This window comes from Camelus dromedarius, chromosome 29, assembly GCF_036321535.1.
Source record: "Camelus dromedarius isolate mCamDro1 chromosome 29, mCamDro1.pat, whole genome shotgun sequence".
Lineage (NCBI taxonomy): Eukaryota > Metazoa > Chordata > Mammalia > Artiodactyla > Camelidae > Camelus > Camelus dromedarius.
In genome coordinates, this window is record NC_087464.1 from 19228083 (window position 1) to 19242524 (window position 14442).

At 45.1% G+C, this 14442-nt stretch overlaps 1 protein-coding gene across 1 annotated transcript in view; it reads left to right on the forward strand.

Moving 5' to 3' along the window:
• The window catches only part of TMC3 (transmembrane channel like 3), a 34465-nt gene that overhangs the window by 4483 nt on the left and 15540 nt on the right, over nt 1–14442 (forward strand). The window contains exons 3-9 of the mRNA XM_010986824.3: nt 289–364; nt 5585–5666; nt 8382–8488; nt 9292–9390; nt 9495–9637; nt 11053–11200; nt 11916–11959. Of these exons, the coding sequence (XP_010985126.3) occupies nt 289–364; nt 5585–5666; nt 8382–8488; nt 9292–9390; nt 9495–9637; nt 11053–11200; nt 11916–11959 (699 nt within the window). The remainder of the gene's footprint in view (nt 1–288; nt 365–5584; nt 5667–8381; nt 8489–9291; nt 9391–9494; nt 9638–11052; nt 11201–11915; nt 11960–14442) is intronic.

Below are 14442 nucleotides of genomic sequence, written 5' to 3' on the forward strand. Positions count from 1 at the left end.
GCAGATTCTCTAGGGTGGGTCTGACTTTCACTTCTAAAAAATTAATTGCGGGGGAAGGCTTCTGAGATTAAGTGGAGAGGCCGAGACGCTGGTACCTGCTACAAGGATTTTGAAATCTCACGATGCCCAGCCAACAGCCAGAATCAGGGCGGGGCATTAAGAAATCCAGTTGCAACTGATGTTGACATTAATTCATCATCTCCTATGAATTTGTGCATTTAAATCTTAAAGAAAATACTTTCAAGGTGTGATAAAATCATGCTCCTCATCATGGTTTTCTCCCCTCAGACGAGCAAAGGACATTGTGCTGAAGTTTGAAGGGAGGCTGACCAGGACCCGAGGCTACCAAGCGGCAGGCGCAGAGGTAAAGCCCCCACACACAGACGCGCCACCCTCCCTGTGGTCTCCGGGCCTGGGAAGCTGTGCTTGCCCTTGCACGTGCCGTGGTACACAGGTTGTGAGCATCCGTCACTAACAGCTGTAGAGCAGTAAGGTGAACTGGAAGGTCTGTGTTTCCCAAAACTTGGATTTTAGTCCCCAGCGCCACCACTTACTAATTGGGTGACCCTGGGTAAGCCCAACTCTTAAAAAAAAAAGAGGATACCTTCCCTTAGAAGAACAATCTAGCCTCTTTCCTGAATTAATCCCGCTTGTTCTTGTAGGTTTTAGTTACTGAATATCTTACAGTGCAAAAGTTACAGGCGTATTCCAATGCTCATTGTATAATGCAGTGCTAATGTTTTTGTTTCTTATTTTTCCCATTCAGTTACTTAAAGCTAAACTTTAGGAGGCCTTGACATTATCTGTTTTTAAAGACATTCCAAAAATTTTCATAAATGTTTAGGAGACAAAGGAAAAATTATTTCTCCTTCTAGGATTGTCTATTTCCCAAGGTAGTATCTTTTTTTAAACTTCACATTTCACTCATTGGATATATAATTTTCACATCAAAGTAATTATGGTATACAGGTATTTTTGTCTGGATTTTTTTTTTCACTTAACACCATAACAAGGATTTTTCTCCATGCTGCTATGTAGTTTTTTTACTTATCATTTTCAATGACTGTGTAATATTCCATCAGATAAGTGTATATTAATTTAATTAGTTACTTATCTGTTGATGATACTTAAATAGCTTCTAATTTTTCATTATTAGTAACAGCCTTGCAAAGACTATCTTTACACAGATGGCTTTTCATATCTTTTAAAATTTTCTAAAAATTTCTAAAACTTTTTCTAAAATTTTTTAGAATTTTCTAAAATTTTTTAGAATTTTCTAAAATTTTTTAGAATTTTCTAAAATTCTAAGAATTTTTAAATTCTTTTTCTTAGATTATAATCAAAACTATGATCTCTGTAGAAAAGAGTATGATCCATCTTTTTTGGCTCTTGATAAATATTAATAAATCATTTTACAAAAGCCTTAATAATTTACACTGCCACCCACAGTGAAAGAATTTACTGTCCTCATAGTCTCTCCACCTCCACTGAATATTGTACTTTTTAAAAGTTTGTTATTTTAACAGATAAAAACTGACAGATGCAATCTTTTCAGATTCTCTGAAAAAAAATACCCTTAGTGAAGTTTAAATTAAAGCTGTCATGAATTTTACATAACTGATAAATTAGAAAACATCAAAGAATCCCCACGGCCCTGCCTTAGCTTGCTTGCTTCTTACACTTCGCAGAATCTACCTGAAGGCTCTAATCCGTTCTTACGATCAAAATTACTCATGACTCCTTGTGCTTCTCACACTATGATGAACCTGGTGGGATAAATGTACAAAACAAAATTAGGTTTTTATAAGCTTATGTGCTGCCAAGCTCTCTCTCATTTTCTCTAAATAAACTGTATGAAACGCTACGGAAAAACGTTTGAAAAAATATAAGGTCTTTCACTTGGGTTCAGACAACCTGTAAAATAATTAACCATGAAAAAGTACTGGGGCTTTTAGTAACCGTGACCTCAGTATGGATTATAACTTACTAATGGACTGAATGTTTCGAATCAGAGCTTTTAAAGTCAGAATGGTGATCTGAATTTTCAGCCTTACCTAGAGATTGCCCAAAAGTTTTCAACCAGCACTTAGCAGACACAGCTGCCCCAGTCCTTTCAATATTACCAATGGCCCTGCAGAAAACAGGTCAATCTAGTTCAGTTGAATCCACGCATCATGCTTTGTGCCGGGCACTGGGGGGTAAAGAGGTGGCTGAGGCAGTTTCTTCTGTCCTCTGGAGACGCAGCAAAAGGTCAAAGAAAAGTCATCCACCATGTCTTCCTAACACTTTGATCTGTCCCCTCCTCATTCAGAACATCATTCCTCTACCTTTTTTATGTTTAGAATTTTTTTTCACACTAGAAATTTTGATACGTATCACTGAAGATCAGCATCCACTTACTCCGCCTGCAAAGTAGAGAGAAAATAGAAGATGTCTAGCCAGTCTGCATTATCGCCTGCAGTCTAATGAGTTTTGTCTCCATTTATAGTCATTGGTTTCTATCATAAAAATGATCATTTTGTTTTTCAAATAGTAAACTTTACATAACCACACAGTCTCCCATGACTCCCGCTACTGAGATCCTGGTCACCACTCACCAGGGCTGCCACTCTTTCCTCTCTTGGGAATCACTGTTCCAGAACACAGGGCATCCTCTGGAGCCCCTTCCAACTCTTTCCCACCTGCATCCTCTGTTCACGTAGGTTTCTTCCTGATTCTAGCAGGAAAACACTTTTATTATATAGTCAGTCTGCCTTTAGCACTAGCATATTGCTGTGTTTCATAAGAAAACACGGTCTGAGTGTGTGACACACCTGGAGCACCAGGTATCACGTGGGCAGAAATGCTGCACTGGGCACACAGAACAGCAAACACCGGGAGTCAGGGCACCTAGGTCCTTCCGCCATCGTTTCTCTGCTCTCGGTAATGACTTTGGAAGTGATGAGGTTTTCGTGTTTGAGTCTTAAGATTTCTTCTAGTTCTAATAGTCTCTGTCCTTGGTTTCTCACATGATATCGACAGGGGAGGTCATCCTTCCTGAGAAAGCTTCATGGCATGATTTGGCAAGAACACTTCCTCTGTGAAGGATCTAAAGGCTCCTGTCCATGATGGTGTGTAGACTGACTGGCCTCCTAACAGATCCTCCTGCTTCTGCCCACGTTCCCCCATAATCCATTCTCTTCCATATAGGAGCCAGGGAATTCTTTGAAACAGTGAACCACTCATACCGTCTCTTTCTTCAAACAATGAAGATAGATAGATAGATAGATAGATAGATAGATAGATAGATAGATAGATAGATAGATAGATATACAGACAGACAGACAAAGTGTCATTTAATCACACTTAGAATTATATCCAAACTCCTTCCTCTGGCCTGCCTGATCTGGCCATTACCTCCCTATTGGCTCTCATGTCAGTGCTCTCTCCTTCACCCCCTTCTGTAGAACGCCCAGCTCACTCTAACCCACAGACTTGTACGGGCTGTTCGCTCCTCCTAGATAGTCCCTCTACCAATTTATTATTTTTCAAAATATTGATTCATCTTCATTCAAGTCTCAAGTATGAGCACCCCAGGTAGACGTTCCTTGACCATCTGTTTCAAAGAGCCTCCTCCCGCAGTCCTAATGGACTGGCCCCAGGTGGCATTGAATTCTTTGTTGCTGCCTCCCCTCTACCTGAATGCAAATTCACAAGTCTTGTTTACTATTTGCATCCATGCTCCTGGAAACACAGCCCAGGTGCTCAGTGCATACTCTGAATGAACACACTTTTCACAAACTATAGTACCTGTTGTTAGAACCCATTTGCTCCAGGTGAATTTATAAACCTTAACAAAACTCAATAACCCAGGCCCACAGTTAGAACCTGTTTCTTCTAAGTTTGGTTTTTGGTTTTGCTTTATTTTGTTTTCACCTTGCTCTTAAAATCATGATTCATTCCAAAGTTTCAAGGCTTTTGTCATGGAGATTTGGTGCAAATCATCAAAGAAGCGTGGTGGTTTTCCCCATAACTTACCAAGTCTTGGTCATTAACAAATCACATTTCTTCAGTCACATTTGCCTCACCAGAATGAGCGCTGGGGAGTCATTCATTCTATTGCTCTTTAAGATGAGTTTTGAGCCCCTGGCTTCTCAAATAAGCACCAGAGGCCAGGGAAGGAGGCTTTGCTCTGCTTTCGTCTATTCCATGTACTGAAATTCTCACTGAAATTTGATTGAATTTTAGATTGAAGGAGCCCTCTGAATCCCACTGATTGAATCCTACTTCTTCTTGTACAGATGAGGAGATGGAATCTCAAAGAAAGAAAAGGACTTTCCCAGGGCACAGAGTGACAACGAGGTTGAGCTGGAGCTAGACCCCCAGGTCTCTGGTCTCCCACCTGGTGCTTCTCACACTTTAGGGCTTCACAGTGGACCAGAAACTCAAATGCTTTCAACACTAAACCCTCACCGAAGGATGTTAAGCACCCTGCCTCCGGACACTCTGGGGGATGAAAGATCAGAAACCCTTGGTCCTCCTCTCTGTGCAAGAGGAGATAAGCCAGGTGAACCACATAGAGGCAAGGCAGGATGTGATAAGCATTATCAGAGAGACCAAAACAGTAGCTGGGGGAGTTTACAAATGAAAGAATGTATTTCTGGCTACAGAGAATCTGTGTGAGGGCTTCAGGAGCTTGGCTGTATTTGAGTTGGGTCTTGAGCAGCAAGCAATTCTAACTTCTGATAAAATTCAAACAGACTTTCATTTCCAACCAGCCGTCCTGGCCTTAGCAGACACATTCAGAATAACATAATCATGCGTGTCTGCACCAGGACCACGTGCCGTCTTAGAGTTCAGAATGTTGTAATTACATTTGTAATGGCCCTTCTTTTGGCAACGATATCATTTGCTTCCAACACAAACCCAGATTGTTTGTGTGTTAAAATGAACAACCTGCCAAGGTCGTGGGGGAGCCAGCCCAGTGTCAGGGCACAGTTTTCACATTTTGCTTTATTCTCCTTCGAGAAAAAAAAAAAAAAAAAAAAGACTTGAACTTTTGGCAGTTGCATCTTAAATGTACAAGACAATTTCCAGACCTTATGGTGGCGCCTTTGGCCGGGAGAGAGGCTGGAAAAAGAGCTCCAGCTGCAGGATTAGAGGCACACAGTGGGGTTCATGTTTAGGATATGTTCTAGACTCTTAGGATGGGAATTGTCATCATCAGGGAATTTGTTAGCCATGTGGATTCCTGGGACCCACTCCCAGAGAAGGCCAAGTGGGTGTGTTTGGACGTCATTCCTCAAGCAGAACCCCCCCGCTTTAGTCCTCGCAGCAGGAGTGCCCTAGAATAAGGCAGGCCGCGGCCCTAGAGAATATGCGCTCGGCGCAGACACCCCCACTCAGAGCCCAGAGCAGGAGCCCTCAGCTGCGCAGCAGCACAGAGAAGACAGGGGTTGCACTAGTCCTAGGGCTCCCTAAAGGTCTGTGAAATCAATGAAAGAGAGCAGCTGGTGTGTCTGAGAGTGGGGAGTCTCTCCTCCGCTCGGGACCCTGGTGCCACCAAGTCAGCTCTAATCCTCTAATCCTGCTCCCTCCTGTCTAGCTGTGGCGGAAGCTTGCTCGTCTGGCCTGTAACTTTGTGGTCATCTTCATCCCCTGGGAAATGAGGATAAAGAAAATTGAGAGTAAGTCTTGGCACTTGGAGGGGTGAGGTGGGGTTGCGGTCCTAGTGGCCAGCCAACAGCATGGTCTGAGGTGGGACTGGTGCGTCCTGGTCCTTACACTGGGCAGCCAGGGGCGCCTGCACCCATGGTGCTGACCTGGGCTGGACCTGGGACAGTGGAGACGGAAGACGCGGTGTCTGTCCCCACCACCTCCCAGGATAAAAACAGCCCCACGTTCCACTGTGGCTCTGCTGTTCTCTGTTCTTTGCCTTAGTCAGACACAATGCAAACCCAAAAGGACAGCGGGAACAACCATGTAGATGAAGAAAAGGGTAACGTGGGCAGCTGCAAAACAAAAATACAAAAACTCGCATTTTCAGAGAGGTGATTGTAACCACTTAGGAACCACCTCCTAAAAAATAAATAAATCACAATCACATTTACAAACACACACACACAGTACAAACACACCCTATGCAACACACAAGACCAGGAATAAACTTTACTAGAAGTCTGAAGTAAAGAACACTGTAAAATTGGGGCACGGGATATTAAAAAAAAGTCTTGTGACAAGACTTAGGATGATTTAGTATTTAGAAGGTGTTGATTTTCTCAATATCAATTTACAAGTTTAATGCAATTCTAATAAAATTCTCGATGTAATGTTTTTTGTATTCAACAAAATGAACTCATACGGAAGAAAAACATGAAAAAGACTAAATGAAAGCTTTTTAAACGGAAAACCACAAATGAACTTGCATAGCCAATAGGTTAAAGTACATTATAAATGCTATAAAAATTGAAACAGTGTAGTGCAGTGCCAAGATGATGCTGGAACAGTTGAGTCAACTGTTTTAAAGAATGAGGTTAGATCCTTCATTTTAATGTTCCGTTAAATATTTAAATACAAAATAGGAAACCATGAAAGAATTTTTTAAAAATAGAAATAATGTGATCTCAGAATGGAAGGCTGTCAAACTATAAAAGAAGAAAATCACCGAGAAAAGTACTGTTATATTTAACTACAATTAAAATTAATTTTGCACACGTAAACAAGTAAAGCTAAAAGTTAGATGGCAAATTGAGGGGAAAACATTGTCAACATTTAGATGAAACTAAGCACTTTCTACCAGCTGGTGGAAATGTCAATTGGATGATATTTCTAGGGGGAAGTTATAATTTGTACCAAACATCTTCAAAATGTTTATACTCTTTGATAGAACTCTTCCATCCCTTAACAACCAGAGACAACAACAGCCACAACAGAATTAATGCACGAGGCTGTGTGGACACACTTGGTGCCCTGCCCGGATCCCTTCACTTGGCTGGTCCGCCTTTTCTCAGCTCCTCAGGGTATCGGCTGCTCTGACTCATCGCTGCCCCCTTTTCTGGGAGATTAGCCTTGATCCCCATTGTTCCAGATGTCGGGCCCTCATCATCTGCTCCCCCAGCTCCACTGGGCAGCTGAGAGGCAATGACCAAGGGGTATTCAAGTCCAGTTTTTTTATTGAAAGGGGTTCAACTCTGTGATGCAACCTGCCCTGCAGAGCTCCCCATGCGATCAGGCTAAGCCAGGCTCCAGCTGAGACCACATCTCTGCTTAGTTCTTTCCCCCTGACCACCCCCGATCCCCAGTCCCCTTTCTCCTGAGAGCACTTCCTTAATGTATCACGTTAGCTGAACCCTTTCCTCAGGCTCTGCTGCTAGGAAGCCTGACCTTAGACAGAAATTGCTTCCTGTAGTTATTTATCCTAGTGAATACTCTACCTATGAGAAGTTAGACACTTCGGGACTATCAAGTCGTGGGGGAGAAGTTAAATAATGTATGGAAAAATCATTTGCTGGGACAATAAAATTCAGTTTGTAGGGAAGTAGCTTTCATGAGAAAATGCTTGTAATATATTGATAACTCAAGATGCATGTTGTAGAGAAATGCCAGTTTTATGCCAAAAAAGTATACATATGGAATAATAATGAAGGGTTACACTAAAAGTTTACCAGAAACTAATTCTAGTAGTGATTTTAATTTACTGACCTTGTAATAGGTAATTTGGGGGTTTCTTTGTGATGTTTTATGTTTTTCTACTTATTATGACAAACAAGCTAGATTTGAAATAAAAATTTGAGACTATTTTTTTTAAGTATGGCACAAGTCTACCTGCTCCCAGAGTCATCGAAATATCACCCACATCCTCATCCAGCTTCTTCTACGCTCCCTTATTTTCTCAATAGAAATTTGTTCTTAAATGCACTTTCTAAGAATAACTTTAGATGTATGGAAAAGTGGCAAAGAGAGTTCCCCTAACCCCTTCACCCAGGTTCCCCTAACATTAATATTCAGCGGAGTGTTACTCATTTTGAAATTAAGATAAAAGAAAAATCCTTGGAATTCTCAAAACCATGCAAAATAAAAAAATACACATATCAAATTCTCGAAGGACATTAATACTTCCGAACATACATGAAATGTTTTTAATTTGATAACAGCATTCTAGATGAGTATCTCATTAGGATAATTATTAAATTTGGAATTTTTTCTGCATGTATTACATGTCGATATTACTGAACATCTTAATCCATCTAAATGATCATTTGGGTGGGACACCCTGACTGGTACAGCGATGGAGTTCTCACTATGTCGTGTTGATAGAAGGAAAATCAGTGTGACTTCACAGAGAACTTCTTGCACCGCGTGGGTTTTATATCAGCTGTTCTCGTTTTCTTGTCTCTCTTTAGGTCATTTTGGATCTGGTGTTGCCTCTTATTTCATATTCTTGAGATGGTTATTTGGAATTAATATTGTGCTCACGATTATGACAGGTGCTTTCATTGTCATTCCAGAGGTAAGAAGTAATTCAGGAGAGTAGGAAGTGCCATTTGTTGAAAAGAAGAGACGTTTTTAAAAAGAAGAGACGTTTAGAGCTGTAGCATAAAACAGCTGCCCTCATTATCCTCGTGGGAAGGACAATCTGTGCATTAGAATAGGGCTCGCAGACTTTTTGGGTAAAGGGCCAGGTAATGAATATTTGCAGCTTTGTGGGCCATGTGGTTTCTGTCACAACTACTCAAAACTACCGTGCAGTGCAAAAGCAGTCCTAGACGGTAGGTAACTAACTAGTGTGGCCGTGTTCTAATAAAGTTCTATTACAGATACTGAAATTTAAATTTTGTATCATTCTTAAATATCACAAAATACTATTCTTTGATTTTTTTTTCTAACTATTTCAAAATGCCTAAATCACACTTAGCCCTCAGGCCATACAGAAAGGGGCTATGGGCTGGATTTGGCTTATGGGCCAGTTTGCAGGCATTATGTTAACATAAAACCCATTTCTCAACTAAACTTTCTCCTCCCAAAGTAAATGGGGCCATTTCCTATGCCTTTATAGAAACCTGGTGGCCTCAATCATCCACCCATAGAAGCCACATCCAGCCCAGAGAGAGTACACCCAGACAGGCCCCCATCAGGCAAAAAGAAAATCTGGCCACCCGTGATTAATTTTCCATCAATGGGAATCAAGCAGAATCCACTCCCGAGAAATCTCACATGTGCAGCATCTTCACCGGGGCATGGAGATCAACAGCCCCCTTTCTTCTGGTCCCTCCCACTCAGAGGACCACGTGACATCCTTTCCTGTCTCACCAGCTCATTGCAGGCCAACCCTTTGGAAGCACAGCCAGCAAGACCATCCCCACGGAGCATGTGGCATCTGCCCAAGACTTGGACACCGTCTGGTCCCTGGGGGTGAGTTTCAGGCTTGGCCACAGCCCCGCCTTGAGGGAGTGGGTGAGTGGGCCTGCGTGCTGGGACCTGGGAGTCAGCAGTGACCCCGAGGGCTCTCTCTGCAGGGTTACCTCCAGTACTCTGTCCTCTTCTACGGCTACTACGGCAAGGAGAGGAGGATCGGGAGAGCGGGCTACCGGCTGCCCTTGGCGTACTTCCTGGTGGGGATGGCAGTGTTTGCTTACAGCTTCATCATTCTCTTAAAAAAGTATGTCTGCTGAATTTCTCAAAACATGATGCAAAATGATACACATGATCTCATTTAATTTTACCAGTACCATGTAAAGTTAAGGCAAAGCTCTGCCCATTTTACAGACGAGGAGACCACGGATAAAAGAGATATATGCTCATTTCGACCCACACTGATCGAATACTTACTACTTTGTGCCGGGCTCTGCATTGGATGTGGAGAGGCAAGAATCTCATAGACGTAACAGTTCGTGTCATTTGAGACAATGTAGTAACTGCACTAATAACGATGTGCACACGATGGTCTGGGTGACCAGAGGTTGCAGAAAGCAAAGCATCCTCCTTTGAGTGTATGTTTGCCTCTTGTCTGTGTTGTGATGCAGTCGAACATGCAGTTCGGTACTGAGAGGAGGCACAGCGGGAAGAAAGCAAACTGGCTGGGGCAGGAGTCCTGCACCGCCCCCTCATGAGACCACAGCTACTCACTTCCCCTCTCTGGGCAGATGGCTGTAAAATGGGCAGGTTGGCTCAGAAAATTCCCAGTTTCCCTTGCAGCTTTCACATTCTATGCTTCCGTGTAGGGGGCTAGATCCATGCAGACTGCCAGAGAGGCTCTGAGCCCAGGGAGAGCCTGGCCCCCACCAGCCTGGCTCACCTGCCACTTCTCTCTGATTCCTGGGTACTAGTATGTCTTCAGCACAATGCCCCTTGTGGCATTTTAGCAACGTGCAGGTAGAATTGATTGGGATTTAAAAAAAAAAGATAAAACAATCACCACCATCATCATCAAACAAACAAGAACCTAAGGAAATGCATAGCAACTTGAGGAACTTCAGTTCACGGGAAGCTTTCCAGCTTAGCCTCCAGGTGGCCTCAAGACTCCACCTAGAAGACAGACTCTTTGCTGGATGTTACAATTTAAGAGACAAGTTGAAGTGAACTCAGGAGCAGGAAACAGGGGTGGAGAGGAGAGGTAAAAACCTGTAACAGGAGAGATGGTCTAAGGGACAGGGACTTGCGCCTGAGGAGGGAGCATGGCTCCTGCCTTCCCATACAAGGAAGTGTCGTGTACAAGAGGGACCCCCCATGCTGGTGAGGTGGAGAAGCGTTTCCCTCAGTGGGAACTCCAAAAAGACTGATTCAGCTCAAAGGAGAGAATTTTGTTTCACCATCACAGCTGCACAGAGATGTGCCCACACCTTCAGGGACCTCCCAGCCACCACAGTGGTGGGACCGCTTGTCCAACACCCTCAGCCAAGGATGGGCCATTGGCGTCTTCATACTGTTCGGAGGGGCTGGCTGAGGACACGAGCCCTGAATCCCTCCAGTGCTGTGCTTGCCGGACCCAGACGGGCTGCCGGCTCTGTGCCCCCAGGGGCTGGGCTGACTGCTGGCACTGTGCACGCGTGACCCCTTCCGGATCCTCTCTTGCAGGATGGCTAAGAACTCCCGCACCAGCCTCGCCAGCGCGTCCAGTGAAAACTACACGTTCTGCTGGCGGGTGTTCTGTGCCTGGGATTACCTCATTGGAAACCCGGAGGCGGCAGAGAGCAAAACCGCGGCCATTGTGAACAGCATCCGGGTGAGTAAGCCCGCCAGCCTGCCGGGGCTGCCGGGGAGGGGCGCGGGGCCGGTGCTCTGAGCACCGCGACCGCTGCAGTGTGAGCCGGGGCCCTCTGCTGGGAGAGCCGGTGGTCCTCTCCCCGCAGCGCTCACAGGCCAGGGCGGCCGTCCCCACGGTGAGGCGACACGCCCCCGCCACCACGCCCCAGACAGTCCGGTGCAGTACAGGAGGACAATCCTGGACCTTCTCTTTATCTTTTTTTTTTTTGATTGTGTCCTTCTAAAATTTCAATGCATCTCTGATAATTTGCAAAATAGATTACTACCACATGGCATGTCTCTAACTTGTCAATAAGTGAATACATATATGTTGGAGATTTACGCTTTTAGTGTTAACTTAGAAGATAAAGCACTTGAAAGCATTCAGAGACTTGGGTCAACTGTATAACACAGACAGCGAAATGGTGCCCCCTTTGGAGAAAAAAAAATCATTTAGATCATTTCAGTGATCTAAGTAATTTACTTCTCCATCTCTTCTTCCCAATCCCCAATTTGTTTATCTAGTTATTATTAGATAAAGCACTGATATCAATAGAATCTTACAGAGTGAAGTCTAGGTATTGAAGTTGTGATTGAAAATACTGGATAAATCATTTCTTTCATAAACAATGTGTAAAGATTTATGATTATTGAGAATGCCAAGCTCTCAATACCGAATGTGTCTTTCTTTAAAGGAGGCTATTCTGGAAGAACAGGAGAAGAAGAAAAGCAAAAACCTGTATGTATTAAGACTCCCCGTATTGAGTACATTGATAAGCTGTTTTAATTCGGTACCAAAATCACCAGACTGTATCTTATTTCCACACACTGTCAGGCAGCTCTTCTTTCTTCTTAACATCTCTCCTTCTGGTGATGTGGCCTGTGAGGACGCCATCATTTCTCCAGAGCAGTATATTTAGGAGTTGTTCCTCCTTTCATAGATCCTGAAGTAAGGATGAGAGGTCTGAGAAGGAGCTGCTTCCTGCTTATAAAAGAGGCCTTTTTAGCACAAATTTCTAGTTTGTTAAAGCAAGCAAAGACTAACTTTATTTAGCGACAAATCTCTGACGTCCTAAGACACAAACCGCATGCATTTCTTGGTAACGAAGCGTCTAAGGTGACCTCTCAGATTTGAAGCTCTTCTCAAGGTTGGGAGGGCCTCCTGGGTGAGGGTGAAGCCAGTGCTGATGACACGGAAGGGCCGTTCCCAGGACAGGGGAGTGACCCTGTCCTCCTGGGACAAACACGCCTGCCCATCCGACACCCTCGGTGGCTCTTGGGCCCCACGATTAGTTCCTACATTGCAGAAGACCTGTCCAGAGGGACGCCGCGGACCCAGGGAGCTGGCCAAACACCCTGCCCCTGCGAGGAGCAGGGGTGTCACGGTGGGACGGACTCTCCCCAGGGAGTCGGAGGAGGGATTGTAGCCCTTGCTTTGTCATTGTGACCTCGAAACCCCCTTGACTTTTCTGGGCCCCCACCTCTGCACCTATGAAAAGAAGGAATAGGACTCCCTCCGTGCTTCTCAGCGGGTGGAGAGCGCCCACCCACATCAGATCACCTGTGGGCACTGCAGACACAGACCCCTTTGGCTCCCACCCTGATTTACTGCGATAAAACCTTAGGAGTCAGACACAAGGGTCCACATTTTTAGCAGGTATTGCAAAGCAAAACTCACAGGTGATTTTCACGTTCCCTGAAATTTGAAAGCGACAGCCGTCCCAAATCCACTCTAGTTCAAAAACATCTCATTCAGTGATTCGTTATTATAGGAAACACGTCAACCCAAAAACCTATTTCTCATCTCTTTTCCACAAACAAATCCTGAAGCCTCCTGATTCTGTCAAAACTTGAGAACAGATGTGTAATAGGCCTTCTGGGATATCCAGGGTATTACAGCAGGAGGTGGAAGGAAGAGGCTGGAGAGAGGGGAAACTAACATGTGACTGGCTACTTTCCCGCAAGCCCAGCACATGCGTTTGCTGGTGCGATCACCATGAGGACCAGCAGGTGCAGGAGGAAGAAAGAGAGGGACCATATGTGCAGGACCTGCCTCAGGGGACCACGTGGGTCACCTGACCCTACAAATGATGACAGCGTGGTCGGGGGACAGGGAAGAAGCACTAAGATGGTATGAATGGACCTTACCCTGGAGTCTTCCATCTCCAGTGCTCTATGATTTGTTACCTAAAGCTCTCCTCCACTGGAAAATAAGGTGGCATTTATCATTTCATTTAGGAGTGAGTTTCCTCATTGCACAGAGGAAGGGCTAAGATGCATGTAAAAGATGTCATGACCTGCCCAAGTCACCCAGAGGGTGGAAACGCCCTGTGGGAAGGGGATGGTACACTTCTCATGTGCCCCCCCAAACCTCCGGGCCACATCTCTTTCTCCAGCCCCTGCTGCCAGGCGGTCTGCCAACGGCTGCACACACACGGCTCGGACCCCTCGCTGGTGCCTACTGCTCACTGCCCAGGGCTCCTCCGAGGCTGCAGCGTGGGGCGCCCGTGAGATCCCAGTCCACGCGCACCCACGGGCACCTAACAGGCTGGTGCAACGCTGGGAGTTAGTGCTCTGGGGTCGCCCTGGACCAGGAGGGAACAGGATCAGAGAACAATTGCTTCTCTTTATCACCCTGGGCGGCAGTTCCAGTTCCCAGCTGCGTTTCATAGGCCCAGCTCCACCACCACACCCCTTGTCCTGCGGCCTTTCTCTCCTGTCGCACTTCCCAGACCTTCACTCACTTTCTGTCATCACTTCCCCCAAAAAACTACTCGCAAACACCCCTCTGCCTGAGGTTCTGCTTTCAGGGGAAACAGACTAAGACTGGCCCCAAAGTCAGAAGAAGATGCCTTAAAAATAAGGCAGTTGGAATCCGTGGGTTTTCCTGCAGCGCTGGAAAGAGCAGATTTTTTCAGGTGACACTGGAAAAGTGTAGGTAAACAGTAGCATCACGGTTGACTGGGACAGCCGCCCGCGCTCACCGCCTGCGGCCCGGCAGCCAGGAAGGGAGGAGCCCGCGTCCCGCTCCCTGACTTACCTGCTCACCTAGCAGGTCATTGTGAAGTGCTCAGCTGCGCCGGGTCTGTTCTAAGAGGTGAGAATACAGCAGTGAGCAAGACTAGAAAAACAAAGTTGAGAGCTTACATTCTAGAGGGAAAAGACAGCTAACCAACAAGCAAGTGCGTGCATGGTGCAAGGTGGAGTCATTACCTCTCCCTT